This window comes from Pelodiscus sinensis, chromosome 24 (assembly GCF_049634645.1).
Source record: "Pelodiscus sinensis isolate JC-2024 chromosome 24, ASM4963464v1, whole genome shotgun sequence".
NCBI lineage: Eukaryota > Metazoa > Chordata > Testudines > Trionychidae > Pelodiscus > Pelodiscus sinensis.
In genome coordinates this window covers 12,937,153-12,954,692 of record NC_134734.1, presented here as the reverse complement: position 1 = coordinate 12,954,692, position 17,540 = coordinate 12,937,153, and the positions used below count along the sequence as shown (strand labels likewise).

Genomic DNA, 17,540 nt, shown 5'->3' with positions numbered 1-17,540 from the left:
ACCTGTGTGAAGCAGACAGGACCAGTTGCAAACCTGATTGAGGTTGGCACTGATTGTATAAGCAGAAGAGGCCGACAGACACAACCAGAGATTGTCAGAAATGAGACATCTGGGAAAGGAGCAGCAGCATTCTCAGATTGGAGCCTAGAGGTTTTTGAGGCCCCAGCAGTCCTGGTGGCCATGGTCTGATGTCCTCTCTGGACCCTTGCTTTGCTCTTCCTGATTCCTAAATTGTCCATCCCTGGCCTGGGTGTATGGAAAACGTTTCCTAAAGTTTGGAGGCAAATGTCTTGCACAAGGCAGAGGTGAGTTTTGGCAAAGGGCTCCCGCAAGAAATAACCAAAGGGGTGTGGCCAGCCATCAGCATCTTATTCTTAGGTCCCGTCAGAGATGGGTTCTGGTCCCCCTTGATAGAGATCTGCTAATTCGCTGCCTTGGCAATCACTCAGCTGAGCCTGACCTTGGGAATCTCAGACTTTGCCTTTTTGCAGCCCAAAGTCCATTGACAAAAAGCTTTTGGATTTTGCTCCTGCTTATTCCCATGGCACATTTACACAGCAGTGTGGTTATGGGTCTCAGTGACTGGGATGGGGGGCACTGTCGTTTGGAGTTCCTCCCAGAGACTGGGAGTGGTGCTGCCATCTTTTTCCCAACCTTGGTATCACTTGTTGGCTGCTGACTTGGTTAAGGGAAATCTTCAGTGCTCCTTTGACCACAGCAGGGAGTTGCCTCTCAAGGGGAGAGTCGCACACCTCCGACCCTAGGAGCAGGGCTAGATTAAGAAAGGAGCTTTAAGTTGTTCCTAGCCGGCCTTTCCTGGCAAGGTGAGAGGAAAGTGGCTCCTTCCACTGCCGTTCCTTCACTGCCCCTTCCGGCTGGAGCTGTGTCACAATGAGCACAGGGAAGCTCTGTCCCTACAGCTGCCATTGGCCTGGAATTATGGCCAATAGGAGCGGCAGGGGGGTGGTGCCTGGAGGAAAGCACATAAAAAATCATGGACTTAATGAAGACACTGGATTTAAGATTAATTCCAGCTACCTGAAATCCAGTAGCCATCCCTCTTCCTCCAATCTGCAGAGGGGATAACTGCCCTCTTCATCGTGAATGGTTTCCTATGACATGTTAATTCCTTATGCCCAACAAGCCGCCCCACCTTGTATTTACCTGTAACACTCAGAATGCCTTCCCCAGTGCTAAAGAATTCTGTGGTAGCACCAAAGGTTGTCCTTGTCCCCAACAGAAACTGGTCAGGTACAAGCTATTACCACACCCTCTTTATCTGTCTCATATCCATGCACTAACATGGTTACAACAACATTGCTAAGAGCTAGACAGTCGGCATGATAAGCTCAATTAGAGCTTTGGAAATGGAGTCAGGGATTTCTACTGGTCTCCACTGGTGTTAGTATAGTAGCCATATACTAACCTCCAGACAGCTTTGCAGAGGAATCAAAAGTCACACTTGAAATAGGTCAGTGATGAGAAGGTGAATTAATAGATGGGATGATGCAGGCTGAAGATCAGGAGTGCCTGTGTGAATGGGGAGTGGGTCACTATGTGCCCCTCTTTGAATGAAAATATGGTTTCAAATATTAATATGTAAAACTCAAAACGCTTTCTGCAAAACAGGTCAAGTAACTATCAATCAAGAGCCTGAGCCTCTCTCAGTGTGTATATTCTATTTGGGAGCGTGTGTCCTTCTTGTACCTGAAGCTAGAAACATGAAGTGCAAACCTGTTTATTTGGAGTGAGAACCATTAGTGGAACTTCAGGGCTTAATGGCCCCATGCTCAAGGCAATGATCTGTGAATGCCTTTGTTTGTCCTTGTGAAGGGGCATGTCAGCCCCGCACTGAACAAGGGGAAGTAGAGCACGCCTATGGGGTGGAATATGCCCCTCCTCCACGACCTTGCTGGGCATGTTCCCAGTGCAGCCCGGGTATAAAAGCTTTCAGTGCAGTTCAGTTGGGGCTGACTTTGGGAGGGGAAGGAGATCCAGCGAGAGCACCAGAGCAGCTACTGCCGCCGGATCTGCTGACACCGTCCGGAAGACAATCTCTACTGCCTTGCTGGACATGACTTGCAGCTGATCTCGCTGCCGTCACCGCACACACAATTGCCATAGGACCAACCAACTCAGCCACCGATGCAGGTCCTGCACATGACGGTAGGGTCCGCGGTAGCCAGCGGGACGGGGTAGGAAGCAGCCTAGGGCAGGGCACAGGAAGAGACCTGGAGGGCTTGGCATGGTTTGGGGAGAGCTCCCTGCCGAGCTAGTGGTGGGAACCACCCACCACTGATAGGGCTTTGGGCTGGGGCCCGGAGGAGAGGGAGGGCCTGGGCCCCCCTACTCAACCCCTGGCTGCGTAGCTCCCAGACTTGGAGCTGAGCAACAGTGATTTGGCCTCAGAGCCTGCGGAACTGCGACTGGGCCTCTGGGTCTGCGGGACAGTGATTTGGCCTTGGGGCCTGCAGAGCAGAACCCGGAGCCCTGGGGTGCTGGGTCAGGGAGAGATCCGGGGTAAGGCCATCTGGTACAGTCCTAAAAACTCAAACTATGATTGGTTCTGCAAAGACATGTGATCATGCCACCTGCTGCTTTGAGTCTCCAGATGGTTGAAACAAAAATACTGAATACCCTCCCCTCCCCCCCACACCAAAAAAAAAAAAAAAAAGGAAAAAATTCTGTTGAAGAGAAAAAAAGTGTGTGTGTGGGGTGGAGAGACCAAAGTTTTTGAGCAAAAAAATAAATACACAAATTAAAATAAAACAGCATTAAAACAGCACGTCCCCTTTAAGAGTGAATGCAGGGATAGGAATAGGGGAGATGTTGAGCACTAAGACCCAGGGGAAGCATTGCTTCCCCTTGCAGCCTTGCGGAACCAGGTAAGCATTGGGTCTGGGGTAAGGGGGCTGGGGGTTTTGGGAGCCAGCGGGAGGTTTGGGGGTGGGGGGAGGCCAGGTCCTAAGTGTTTGTAGGGTTGCCAGGTGCCTGGCATTTTCGCCTCCTGGCCGTTGAAAAAATCAGAAAATACTGGATATTTTAGGTGTCCAGTATTCTCTGAATTTTTTTACTGGACAGGAGACAAAAATACTGGACTGTCCGGGTGAATACCAGACTCCTGGCAACCCTACTGCTGCTGGAATCCATCTTGAATCTGATATTTTCCCCTGGAGAGGGGGAGAGAAAGCAAAGAGTTCTTCCCATGGGGAAATTTGGTTAAAGAATGGGAAACGCCATCTTTAGATTTCTTTATTTTGCCTTTTATTTATTCGCTGCACTCGATCTTCCAGAGTGTGATTTAGTGGGTCTAGTAAAGACAAGCTACATCAAACACTCTGGGTGCCCCTGTTGACAGTGGTACTCCTCACATCACGAGCAGTACTGGAATTCAACAGGAGCTGCAGAAGCTCAGTAGAGCTTCACCGTGTGTCTCAGATACTTCACAGACTTGACCCGGCCCTACAGTCGCTTCTCCTATGCAACCAGAGCCACAGACAACGAGATCCTCTTCTTCAAAGACAAACCTGGGGTGTTCTCACTGCACTGCCTGTTGGAGGGCAAGAGGTGGTCTTCATATTCCCAGAAAACACAGGCTCAGGCAAAGGCTGGGTGCATGTCTCTGCCAGCTGGGAATCTGCCACAGGCATAGCGGAGCTCTGGTTGACTGGCAATCCCTTATCTACAAGGGGCTGCAGAAAGGCTACTCTGTCTGCAACCAGGATATGATTATCTTGGGGCAGGAGCAGGCCATCTGCAAGATCAGCAGAGGCGGAGGTTAACAGCCTTCCATGGTTGAGATATGGTCTCACCCAGATGGTTTCCTGGGACTGAAAAAGGGGATCTTAGATCTGGACTTTTCACCCACACAGCATGGTAAGGAAAATACCCTCAGACTCAGCAGATGTATTATTAAACATAAGTCCCAAATAATTGGTTCAGGCTGAGTTGAGTAATCAGGACACAGGTTACAATAGACAACCACAAAAGCCCATGGAAACAAATTGACGTATATGATAATAAGTTAAGAACAATTATACATTGACCAATACGAAAAGAACACTCCCCTACTGAATATGCATAAAACATGTTATCGTCAGCGTCACTTAGCACTTAGTAAAAAAGTGGGATCCCAGCCAAGGGGCGAGAGAGAGAGGAGCAGATGTCGTCCTTGGAAGGGCCAGAAGGATGGCCCCTGGTGATGGGAAAGGTGAAAATAATGAGAAAGATGATGGGCTAACACCTTAGATTGTTCTAGAAGAAGTGATGTAAGTACATGGTAAGGAAATATGGATGGACATTTCCTGTTTTATGGAACTGAGGTGTTTGTGACTCTGCTAACCATATTAATAAACTGTAAATATTGTAAATATACAAGCGTTTCCATATTGTGAGAGTTGCCACTGTGCACATCAGGGTTCCCAATCATAGTATCATTGAATACTGGGCCTGATCCTGGGACAAAGACCCTGTCAACTCTAAGGTGGGTAATTAGAATTTAAACATAATATTAGATCGGGTTACAACAGTGAGATGGGACTCATGGGGTCCATCTCGGAACTGGGGTACGACTATACCTCCTTAACTCCTCAGACTAAGCTGTCTCTCACAATGCATGAGCAGCAACCCCCTGCGGGAACTCTTATCACTCAGTATGACAGCAGGTGACACAGTTAGATCGCATGAATGCTACCTGAGACCTTCACAGATCACACAGAGAAAGATCGCAGTAAATCTCCCAACCTCCTAGCCTGGCACCTCAATTGTACTGTCTTGTCCTGCTCAGAAGCCTGACCAGTGTAAGTTCATTGCCCCTCCTGGCATGGCGCGGATGCTCTGAAAAAGTGATGCTGGTGCACCCTACCGGTGTGTACCGTCACAAAAAAACCCACTGACTAACACTGCTGCGAGTGGATCACCACTGAGCAGTAGAGACCCTCAAGCTTACAAGGTCTTTTAGTAACATCCACACTGCACACAGTCACTACTTAAAACACACACTCATACTTAGACTGACCGATGGGTTTTAGCAGCTCATGACCTTTCATGTGCTATTTTACAGGGCAGGCGTTGTATGAAATAGAGCATAACTCTACGACAAGGGTGAATGTTGGGGCTTAAGGGTGCGTGGAGGTAAAGGGTGCCACACCAAGTCTGTGCCAGGAATTCTCCCTTTCTCTCCATAAAATCCCTGAGCCCTGTGTAATTTCAACTCCCTTGGTCTCCAAATTCCCATTCTGGGGCCTGTCATACCTAGTTTGCTGGCTATTGCTAGACTATTGGTAGTTACGGCTCAAGGAAGAGATCATGACAGAAGGGAAACGTGGTTGGCTCTGGATACCCTACTACAGTTTGGCTACAATCTAGGCCCAACTCAGTCCCTTTCCCTTCACACACTGCTCTGTAGCCTTTGCCTTTATTTGAAGCCAAGTAGTGCAGGACATCATCGCGGGATTGGCTTTGGCCGTTACAACTTGAGTTCAACAAAGTTCTCTCTGATTGCCTTAGCTGTAGAGCCCATAGGGACACATGAAGCCACAGGCAAGTTACATCGACCATCACAAGATCAAGCTCCATTGTCTTGTATCAATTGTATTAAAGCTATCAGCAAAGATACGAAAGTCCCAGCATCCACAGCTCCTAGATAGATCCATGCCCCACGTCGAACCACAGACAGACTCACAGCCTAGGTAGTGTGCGAGTCTGATGTCTCTCTCATGGATTGAGCATCTGGATGGGAATGGTTCCTGCTGGAATCTGCCTTAGGAAGCTCAGTTTGCCTGGACACCCCCTTTGTATAACAGGAGCCTGTCTGTACTGACATTCTGCGCTTGTCCATGAAAGTGACCATCCCACCAGTCAAGCTAGAGAGCCTCCCCCCACACCAAACAGGAGCTGCCCAAGGTAAGCATCCCGCACTGCAATCACCTGCCCCACCCTGAGCCCTCTCCATCTCTGTAGCTCCCTCCTGTATGCAACAGACAGGACCAGTTGCAAAGCTGATTGAGGTTGGCACTGATTGGATAAGCAGAAGAGGGCGACTGACTCAACCAGAGATGGTCAGAAATGAGACATCCGGGAAGGGAGCAGCAGCATTCTCAGATTGGAAGCCTAGAGGCTGCTGAGGCCCCAGCAGTCCTGGTGGCCATGGTCTGATGTCCTCTCTGGACCCTTGCTGTGCTCTCCCTGAGTCCTAAATTGTTCACCCCTGGCCTGTGTGTAGGGAAAAAGCTCCCTACAGTCTAGAGGCAAATGGCTTCCACAAGGCAGAGGTGAGTTATGGCAAAGGGCTCCCTAAAGAAATGACCAAAGGGGTGTGGCCAGCCATCAGAATCTCAACCTCGGGTCCAATCAGAAATGAGTTCTAGTTCTCCCGATACGGATCTACTAATTCACTGCCTTGGCAATTGCTGAGCTGAGCCTGGCCTTGGAAATCTCAAAATCCATTGACAAAAACGTTAGGATTTTGCTCCTGCTTATTCCCATGGAACGTTTACACAGCAGTGTGGTTATGGGTCCCAGTGACTGGGATGGGGGCACTGTCCTTCAGAGTTCCTCCCAGAGACTGGAAGTGGTGCTGCCATCTTTTCCCCACTCCTGGCACCTGTTGTGGTGGTGCCTGGAGCACATCAAAAATCATGGACTTAATGATGACACTGAATTTAAAGTTAATTCCAGCAACCTGCCCCCACTAACCTCCCGCCTCCTTTCCCTAACATTTGCAGAGGGGGAATTCAATGGGAGCATTTGCTTCCATCAGCCTCCCACCGTGGAAGGGTGCCAAAGTTTGAATTAAGGTACGTTGACTTCTGCTACACAATGAACACACCTAGAGTTGTGTACCTTACTTCAAACTTCCACGTTAGTAGAGACATGGCTTAGTAACTTCTTTTGATCTGTATGTTTTCGTTTCACTTACATCCCACCTTTTATGTCCAATGAAAACACTTGTTTATATTCACATCCAGTGTAAATAATTGTTACCTGAGCGGGATGCACCACTGCGCATCTCTCTCTTTCACTGATAAATAGAGTGAACTTATGAGCTTTCTCTGTGTAAAATATTTATACAAAATAAGAAGGATTCAGGTCCCTTTTGAGGGCTAAACTCTTGTTTTAGCTGAGCTGGTTTGGTGTTTGTTATTTAGTTGCTCTGCTAGTGGGCTTTTACTCCACATTTGTGCCTTGTCTGGGGATGACCAGAGCATCTGGTCCAACAGAACAGGGTGGAAGAGCACCCAGAGGGTAGGCAGGTAAGCTCAGTGGCATGAAGCAAACTGGGTGACCCCTGTGATAGGGATGTGACCCCCGTGTCATAGGAAGTGTCTCAGTAATTGGGAAGTGCTGGGTGCACAGACATCTGCCCCGCAGAGGAAGAAACAACAGCTGCAAGATGGTGACATGAGCACAAGACCCAACGGGGATTTCCAGACACCTCTCTTTGGATGGAATTGGTTGAACATATTTCTCCTCCCACCTCCCCTCAGGGATAAATCAGGTCCCCGCGCCTGCAGACTGGCATTGCCTGGGCACAGGCTTTGGGCAGAGCAGCCTCCCACCTCCTTTCTCAGCGTTCTGGTCACTCTGCACGTGAAAAACATGGCGAAGCTGCAACTGTGCCTCCTCGTCCTCCTTGGCCTCTCAGGAGCCATCGCCCAGACAGGTAGGGGCAGTGCTGGCTGCGCCAGGTGTCAAGCCCTGGCTGGGCAGGGAGTGACCCAGCTGAGCGTGGGCTCCAGGATTAACAGAATGGCTGCCTCACACTACCAAGGACACTGGGTCCCGTCAGAAACACGCGGCCATGGCTACAGTCCTGTCCCAAGCCTGCTGTGCTAGACTTCAGGGTGCAGTGCACTGGCTGTTCCTAGGGGTGGCAGCAGCGCCCTGTCCAGGGCCTGGTGGGAAGCATTGGTGGGGCTGTGTGCAGTGGGGGTGTGAGGGAGCCCTGTGCCAACACCTCTGGCTGGGGAGCCCCAGGCTCGCAGCACGTCTGGGTCACCAAATCTGGCTCCCCTGCGAAGTGCCACCAGCTCCCGCCACGTTCTCACAGACGGGATTGGTCGGGCTGGAGCCGTCGGCCCATTACGTGAGGTGTTCTAAAAATTGGAGCCCTCTGATTGGCTGCATGTCCCACTTGTCCAACTCCTGAGGTAGACAAATCAATCACAACTTCTGCAGCCAGAGCTCCCCGCCATGACGACTGAAAGCCACCCTCACAGTGGGGGAGAGAGAAAGGGAACAGGCCCCAGCAGCTCAGGTCTCCTCTGTCCCCTCCCCTCCTGAGAGCTACGAGGGGTGAGATTATACTACAATCCTGGTCCACTGCTGTCCCTTCCAGAGAGGGGCCAGAAGGGTGTGAAAATCCCTTTGAGGCACACCCAGCCTGCCAGGGGAGGGCATCCAGGTCTGGAGAGGGGGATGAAGAGACCCAGGAGGAGCAACGGTGGTGGCGGGGACAGCGTTAATTACTGGGTAGGCAATGGGCAGGCCTGGGGGAGCTGCAGGGGCCAAGTAGAATTGGGAGAGGAGATGAAATTGACTGTGACCCACTCGCAGTGTGTCAGGTGGGGCAGACCGAAAGCACAGGTAACCCTTCCTCTAAAGGTGCCTGATTTTGGGGCTGCAGTTCATGGTCCCTGGTGTGTGGAAGTTGGCAGACTCTGTGTATGTCCCTCTGGGTATGTCTACACTACAAAGTTAATTCGAACTAATGGACGTTAGTTCGAATTAACTTTAATAGGCGCTACACTAGCGCTCCGTTAGTTCGAATTTAAATCGAACTAGCGGAGTACTTAGTTCGAACTAGGAAAACCTCATTTTACGAGGATTAAGCCTAGTTCGAACTAACTAGTTCGAATTAAGGGATGTGTAGCCCTTAATTCGAACTAGTGGGAGGCTAGCCCTCCCCAGGTTTCCCTGGTGGCCACTCTGGGCACCACCAGGGAAACTCTTCTGCCCCCCTCCCAGCCCTGGAGCCCTTAAAGGAGCACAGGCTGGCTACGGTGCCCGTGCCAGGTGCAAGCCTGCCAGCACCCAGCCAGCAGACCCTGCACCTGGCACGGATCGAGACACCCACCCGATGCCCCCCAGCCCTCCCCCTCTTCCCAGGACCAGGCTGGCGGCTCCCGGGAGCTTGCCTGGGACCGCAAGAGGCGGGCACCCGCCTGGGCTAGTGCAGACATCGTGGACCTCATCCACGATCTCCGCACTAGGCACAGGAAAGTGGCCGGCTAGGGCAGGAGAGCTGCCAGCCTGGCCACCCAGGAGCAGGTGTGCAAGAGAATCAAGGGGGTCCACTGAGACCCCCGACCCTGAGCCCTGAGCTTACAATGGCCGTCCTGGGTCAGACCAAAGGTCCATCTAGCCCAGTAGCCTGTCTTCCTACAGCGGCCAACCCTAGGGACCTTGGAGGGGATGGACCAAAGACAGTGACCAAGCCATTTGTCTCGTGCCATCCCTCTCCAGCCTTCCACAAACCTTGGGCAGGGACACCACTCCCACCCCCTGGCTAATACCACTCCATGGACCCAGCCTCCATGACTTGATCTCACATCCCTTTAAACTCTGTTCTAGTTGTAGCCTTCACAACCTCCTGCAGCAAGGAGTTCCACAGGTTGACTATTTGCTTTGTGAAGAAGAACATTCTGTTACTAGTTTGAAGCCTGCTACCCATTCCTTTCCTTTGGTGTCCTCTAGTCCTTCTTTATGGAAACTAATGAAGAACTTTCTGTATGCACCCTCTCCACCCATCTCCTGCTTTTAGAGACCTCTATCCTGTCCCCCCTCCATCTCCTCTTTTCTAAGCTGAAAAGTCCCAGTCTCTTTAGCCTCTCTTCATATGGGACCTGTTCCCAACCCCTGATCATTTTAGTTGCCCTCCCCTCTCCCAGCCCCTCTCTTCCCCTCTCCCACCTCCTTTTCCCAGTCTACCCCAGTTTTGTTCAATAAAGACAGATTCCATTTTGGAAGACACATTATCTTTATTTTGTACATCAATAAGAGGGGCTAGGGAAGGGTAAGTGGAAGGAGGTGAGGGAGGAATGGGGTACGCGCCCCCGATGGGGAGGACTGGGCTGGCTCTGCGGGCTTCTGGGGGTGGAAGCTCTCCTGCAGCCCCCCTATTGCCTCCTCTCCCCAGATGGCAGCCTGCGGCAAGTGCAGTCGGGCTGATGGCTGAGAGGTGTGATGTGCCCAGTGTGGGTAGTCTGGGCAATCCAAGCCAGGACTGCTTTGCAAGCGGGGCACCCCTGAGAACTGTCTGTCTGGGGTGGGGGACGGGACCCTTTAAGCACAGCCCTCGGCTAGCTTGAGACAGCAGCTCCACGCTCTAAGTCCTCCTCTAATGCCCTGCCGGCACTGCTTCCGGCCATCCTTAACCCCGGTTCAGGGTCCACTTAATGTGGACATGCTAGTTCGAATTAGCAAAATGCGTTAGTTCGAATTAGCTGGATGCGTTAGTTCGAATTAACTAATTCGAACTAAGTTAGTTCGAATTAACGTTGTAGTGTAGACATACCCTCTGGTGTGTCTGGCCTCTCCACACCCTTTCCACACTCCTCCTTTTGCTAGCGAGGGGCAGGACGTGAGCCACACTGGGTGAGTCCAAGACTCCATCTTCCCGATTTGTACTGGAGAGACCGGCCCAATGCTAATTTTGACAGCAGAGGGTTGAGAAAAGCTTCCCATTCTTGATTTAAAGAAGGCCGGCAATGGAGGCTCCACTATGAGCCTTGGGTGTCTGTTCTCCATGAATGTGTTTCTGATAAACACGCCCTTCCCCCTGGGGCATCTGCTCTAGCTGCTGAGTGGGAGGACGCTGTCAGTGAGATTCAGTGGCCAGGGGAAAGGCTGAAGGGAGCAGGACTTTGGGGAGAAGTAACACTGGGATGTGGCAGGCCTGGCCTTTGACCCAGGGGCCTATGAGGGTGAGGAAGGGGAGACCGGGCCACACCTCCTGACTTAAACTGGTGCTGTGGGCCGGGACAGAGCAGCTTCTGCTGAGTTAAATGTGGGCCCAAGCCTAACCCAGCAAGAGCCACACCCAGTCAGGCTGCTAGGCATCCAGTTTTCGATCAGGACACCCGGGTGACCCTGGTGACTCTGGCTAACACTGCCAACCAGCTGGTTAAGTGATCTGTCTGCAGCAGGGAAGCAGTCAGCACGTCTGGTTCATAGGCAGAACGGCTGCCATGTGGCTCCGTGTGCTGCCCCCACCTGCAAGCACCACCCTGAATGCCAGCACCGGAACTTCCAGAGGCCTGGACCCACAGCCACTGGGTCTGACAGAGGTGGGGCCTGCAGGCCGGGGCAGCACACGGAGCCACCTGGCTGCACTTCTGCCTAGAGGCTGGAGGGAAAAGCTTCCACTTCTTGGGAGATGTCTGAGGGAAGAGCCTCTGGAACCAGCACCCCCCAACCCGCTGATACCCCTCAGTCTCTTGCCCCTGCTCTGAGCCCCACACCGTCACGCATCCTTCTTTCAGCGCCTGCGACACTCCCACATTCTGAACCCCTCTGCTCCAATCCTGAGCCCCGTCATGTACATAAAAAATTGTGCCCTGGAGGCCACGCCCCCTCCCTCACCACAATCCCTGCCCCAGTTCAGAGCTCCATTCTGGACCGTGATTCCCTCATTTCTAATACCGTCCCCGAGCCGAGATCCCTGGGACAGAGTCCATACCCCCTCCTATGCACCAAACCTTTACCCCAGCCTGGAGCCTCCTTCCATGCTCTGAACTTTCAGTCCCAGCCTGGAGTTCACTTTGGTACCATAAATCCCTCATGCCCAGCCCCACCCCAAAGCCTTCCCGCCCTCCCGCATCCCATCCCCCTGCCTTGGTCTGGTGAAAATGAGTGAGGGTAGGGGAGAATGAGCAACGGTGTGCATGTTGGGGAATGGAGTGCATGGGAGTGGGCATTGGAGAAGGGCGGAGGCAGGGGTAAGGCAAGGGTGTTTTGATTTTCTGCACTTAGAAATTTGGGAATCCTGTCTGACAGTGCTGTGTACAGTCTGGGGCTAGGAAGCAGGGCGAGGCCCAGGGCTGGAGTAGCTAGCCACTGGGGAACATTAGAAAGTTGCATTAATAAGAACCTGTCAGAATGATGAGATCTCAGCTGTTGCCTTTCACATCTGCACACAGATCTCCATGGGCAGGTGTTTATTTTCCCCAAGGGATCTGCTGATGCCCACGTGATCCTGAATATGAATCACAACCGTCCTCTGCAGATGTTCACCGTGTGCCTCAGATACTTTACAGACCTGACCCGGCCCTACAGCCTCTTCTCCTATGCGACCTGGGCCACAGACAACGAGATCCTCCTCTTCAAAGACAAACCTGGGGTGCTCTCGCTGACTGTTGGGGGCGAAGAGGTGGTCTTCACTTTCCCAGAAAACACAGGCTCAAGAGGTTCCTGGGAGCACATTTGTGCCAGCTGGGAATCTGCTACTGGCATAGCCGAGCTCTGGGTGAATGGCAATCCCTTACCTAGGAAGGGGCTGCAGAAAGGCTACTCTGTCAGCAACCAGGGTGTGATTGTCCTGGGGCAGGAGCAGGACTGCGTCGGAGGTGGGTTTTCTGCCAAACAGTCATTTGTAGGGGAACTTACTGATGTATTTATGTGGGACCTGGCCACCGCGACGGACGCTGTGTGGACTACCAGCGCTGATTCGCAGTTGCCTCCCTCTGTCCTGAACTGGGGCACTTTGCAGTATCAGATAAAGGGCTATGTGGTATTGAAACCCCTGCTGAGATAAGGGCCCTATTGAAATGGAGCCTGGCCTTGGAAACTGGGGTCTGGCCATCTAACTCTAGACCCCATGGGAGCATGGCAGAGAATAGCGATGCACATAGGCCTGTAGCTTCTGAGCAAAACTAGCATTAACTTCTCCTCTTGTGACTCCTCCCCCTGGTGCTTGTGTCATTTGGGTATTTTCCTGTGTCCAAAGCCTGGTCTGACTTTGTATCCCAATAAATGAACTGATTTGCTTCCCTGCAGCGTGTGGCGTAGTGAGAAGCCTAGCCCAACCCAGCCCAGTGGGTGCAGTCTCAGAAAGGGAGCCCGGCTTGTATCCCGTTCTGTCCATGGGCTCTGAGAGTTTTCAGCTCCTAATGTTCAAAGATGTCAGCTCTTCCTTGGGAGAACCAGCCCAGACGATCTGATCGATATTAAACACGTTCACTGGTGTTTTATCACAAAAATAGTCCTTGTTCCACATTGAGATGGGACCCATGGGGTACAACTTGGAACTGAGGTATGATTATGCCCCCTCTACTCTTCAGCCCAAGCTGTCTCTCACAATGCACCAGCAGCAACCCGCTATGGGAACTCTTAGCACTCAGTATGGCAGCAGGTGACACTCCAGACACAGCTAGAGCACACGAATGCTGCCTGAGACTCTCACAAATCAGACAGAGAAAGACCCGAGTAAATCTCCCAACCCACTAACCTAGCACCTCAGAACTGGTGGCTTCATTTGGCGTTGGCCATTACAGTCTCAAGTTCAGAATTCTCTGACTCTGGCTTAGAGTTCTCTCTTCTTTCCTTAGTTCTAGATCCCATAGGGCCACATGGAGTCATAGGCAAGTCACATCAACCATCACAAGAACAAGTGCCATTGTTTTGTATCAATTGTATTAAAGTTACCAGCAAAGATACGAAAGTCTCATAGTCCCAAAGCTCCTAGATAGATTCACATCCTACGTCTAGCCACAGACAGACTCACTGCCTAGGTAGCGTACGAGTCTGATGTGTCTTTCATGGATTGAGCATCAGGATGGGAATGGATCCTGGTGGAATTTGCAGAGGAAGCCCAGTTTGCCTGTGTCGTGTAGTTCGGCTTTTGGATATGAGAGGAGCCAGTAAAAACACCTCAGATAAACTCTTGTTATCTTTATTATGCACAGAATAGTAAGGAAAGCAGTGCAAGGTTACACAGGTTTGTTTCAATAAACAAGATAGTTACCAGACAATAATATAACACCTACACCTAGGACAATACCCAAGATACTTGATTTTAAGGGTAGAGAGACACGTGCTTATTTTTATAAATCACACACAGTTCCACCGTTAAGACCCTTATGATTGTCAGACGATTGTGAGAAGGTAGGTCATGCCCTCGTCTGAGGAAACAAACGAGGACATGACCTACCTTCTCAATGCATCAGTTGGTGGGAACAGGCACAGCTTCTAATTGCAGCAAGGTCATCAAGTCCAGCCCCCTGCTCTAGGCAGGACCAATCCCAACTAAATCAACCCGGCCAGGGCTTTGTCAAGCCGAGTCTTAAACACCTCTAGGGATGGAGACTCCACTACTTCCCTAGGTAACCCATTCCAGTGCTTCACCACCATCCTAGTGAAATAGTTTTTCTTAATATCCAACCTTGACCTCTCCCACCACAACTTGAGACCATTGTTCCTTGTTCTACCATCTGTTACCACTGAGAACAGCCTTTCTCCATCCTCTTTGGAACCTCCCTTCAGGAAGTTGAAGGCTGCTATCAAATCCCCCCTCACTCTTCACTTCTGAAGACTAAACAGACCCAACTCCCTCAGCCTATCCTCATAGATCAATGTCGCCCTGCTACCTGCTCTATCTGCTGCCAGCTTAAGCTTTTTATGGTGTATGACGGTTAGAATTGCCTGCCTTTTTTAAAGCAAGACTGCACCATAGGTGAATTGCAGCAGGCTATTAGAACATATTTCAATAGTATCCCACTTAGGTACCAGTTGGTTGTCCAGTTTACAGGGTAAACCTCAATAATCTTGGATACTGCTTGAATTTGCAGCTTAGCAACACCACTTCTTGGGCAGTAAGGGCAATGGCATTGCAACAACACTCACACACAGGGGAAGAAGAATTACTTCCATCGTTCCAAACAACTATTGTGGTAGACTCTACACACAAACCCTCCCAGGAATTAAACATAACTATGGTATTTTCCTGATAAGACACAAGCACTAACTTCAGTATTGTCTAAACTACAGGGGTCTGAGAATAAGTGCTTAGTTTTACAATACCACTCATGCTTTTCCCACTTTGACAACCACGGTGATCACGTAAGTCATTTGATGGTAGAAGCCACTTGGTTGTCACTCTAGGTGCCCAGATACAACCCATTACAATCATGTGGACAGGGGCATACTGATAAGCAGGAACCACTTTAGTTTTCATGGGCACTGATTGAGCGTAAATATAGCCTGATAACCTGCGGGCACTTGAGGAAATAAACAGCAGCTTGCATTGTCTACACCATGTGGATAGTGACTGTGACAGGATCACATTGTGCCCGTTCTGCACCCACTCAGCTTGTCTCTCCTATTGGTAAATTGCAAAGGTCTGTGTACTAACACAGGCAATAGCCATCTCTTCCTTTGTAGGCATGCCCTTTAAAGCTTGCTGGAGCATCTGAAATACTCCTGCAACTTTATGCAGAGGCTGGAGGGTGACTTGGAGGGTGTCAATGTGTGGAATGAAATCCAGCACTGTCCTGTACCACACCTTCCATAACTTGATGATTTAGCTGCCCCAATTTAGCCAATTTGTTTTTCACTGTTTCCAGGGCTACCAAATTTACTATTCCAGTACCCAGTCTAGCACCTCCCAAAACCACCCCCAAGTCTCCTTTGGCCTGTTGAATGCCTTCCTTATTTGTTATCCAGGCATTAAGTATGAGATTAGCTCATTTGCTAATTGGAATGCATTTGGGAAATATTAATATTCCATTTTAGGGTGACAAAATACTCAATAACCTCCAGTTAAAATACTACACAATCCTCAGGCATAGCATGCCCCAGGAGAGTGGGTACTTCTCCTGGGTTAGTGGGTTCAGTAGAAAGATAATACCGTGCTGTCTCCTCCCCATGCCAAACCCCATTTGTGTCCCTATGTCCACCCAATTCATTGTGCCCAATCACTGTTCATGGATCTCCCACATGCTTGTTCCCAAATATTTACACCAGTGCTTCCCAATTTTATTTGGCCACGGAACCCTTTTAAACTCAAAAGAATTTTGTGGAACCCCTAATAGCAGTCTTATATATGGAGCTAAAAAAATAGACCACAAATAAGTAAGGATAATAATAAACAAATGCTAAACAAGGTCATGAGATCGACACAAATGAAAACTGGTTTCAATAAAATTCATAAATGCTTAATATTTATTATTATTTTAATAACAACATGTTATTGTAATGGAATTTTCTCGCGGAACCCTTATTTTCACTTCGCGGAACACCATTTGGGAAACACTGATTTACACTATTGGGTTTCTGGGCACAGTCAACTGAACCATTCACACCTGCAATTATAACCATGAATGTAAGCTGTAATCCATTTATGATAGAATGATTGCAAGTCCCAGATACAGTCCCAGTCTGATTGTTTACTACTTCAGTAACATATTTGGCATCTTCTGCCCATAATGTCCAGTTTAGGTTATTTAAGACTGAGATATTAAATTCAAAAACAAGGTTGCCAGTTCTATTTGGGATATGAACACCCTCATGTTGTGTTCCCCAAATTGAAGCTGGTGATATTTGATCTGGGTGAACCCAAATGCATCCTGTAACTCCAAAGGGGAATTAGTGGTAAAGTCAGTAGTCCAGGTTACCTGATCAGTTGACTGCTCATAGTAAATTACCAAGGTTCTTGCCCCATAAAGTCGCTGGGCCATGGGAGGACAGGTTAGACTGACAGATATCAGGTATGGAGCAGGAAGCGTTCTTTCAATATCCTGTGCCCAAAAGGGCATATGCTGACTGACAATCATGTCCACCAATCAGAGATAGAGAATTAGCAGCATCTGATAAAAGAACACAAAACTATTCTCGGGGTTTCAGTCTTATCCCCGGCACAGAGATTACGTTATTTTCAGGGGTTAGAACCCAATAGGTGCATCCTGAACCTATTGCGATAACAACTCCAGGCTTCCATGTAGCAGCTTTGATATCTAAGTACATAACCTGCTTACCAGCCCAACCAGGCTTTACAGCTGGGAGAGCATATGTTGTTTCTCATTGCTGTCCTTGGGTGCGCTTTAGAAATGGGGACCCTCCTTTGATCCACCTATGATCCATTTGCCACACCACTTCGAGCAGTCGTCCCACTCCTTCCTTTGGTCCTTACAGGCCAGGCGCAGCTTAGCCTTTAAAATTCCATTGCTGCGTTCCACCTTTCCAGCAGCCTGGGGGTAGTAAGGTATGCGGAAAACCCACTTGATTCCTGTCTGTGCAGCCCATTCTTGCACAGCTCCAGCAGTAAAATGTGAACCATTATCACTCTGAGTTTCCCTAGGAGTCCCGTGCTGGTAGAAAATCTTTCGTTGCAGACCCAGTAAGGTACTGTGGGTGTTAGCTTTGCTGGTAGGCCACACCTCCACCCACCCTGAATACACATCCAATGTAATCAATTTGCCAGGCAAAATTAATTTTACTTTAAGATATTTTCCGCATAGGAATCTGAGCTTGCTGCTGCTGTTCTATTACAGCCACATACACCTGACATACACATAGTACGTTATGTACATGTAGCTCCGATACCT

The 17,540-nt window shown here is 49.9% G+C and overlaps 1 protein-coding gene across 1 annotated transcript; it reads left to right on the top strand.

Moving 5' to 3' along the window:
• The first annotated feature begins 7,504 nt into the window (after window positions 1–7,504).
• On the top strand, window positions 7,505–13,037 carry LOC102457008 (C-reactive protein-like). Its single transcript, XM_006115237.3, has 2 exons — window positions 7,505–7,663; window positions 12,141–13,037. Exons 1-2 carry the CDS (start codon window positions 7,600–7,602, stop codon window positions 12,752–12,754), a joined length of 678 nt encoding a protein of 225 aa, XP_006115299.2. The 5' UTR covers window positions 7,505–7,599; the 3' UTR covers window positions 12,755–13,037.
• The last annotated feature ends 4,503 nt before the right edge of the window (window positions 13,038–17,540 follow it).

What these genes read in the sequence shown, in the direction of transcription:
- LOC102457008 (XM_006115237.3), top strand. Translation starts at nt 7,600, where the DNA reads ATGGCGAAGCTGCAACTGTGCCTCCTCGTCCTCCTTGGCCTCTCAGGA. An exon ending in AGGAGCCATCGCCCAGACAG is followed by an intron (nt 7,664 to 12,140) that starts GTAGGGGCAGTG and finishes ATCTGCACACAG; the next exon opens with ATCTCCATGGGCAGGTGTTT.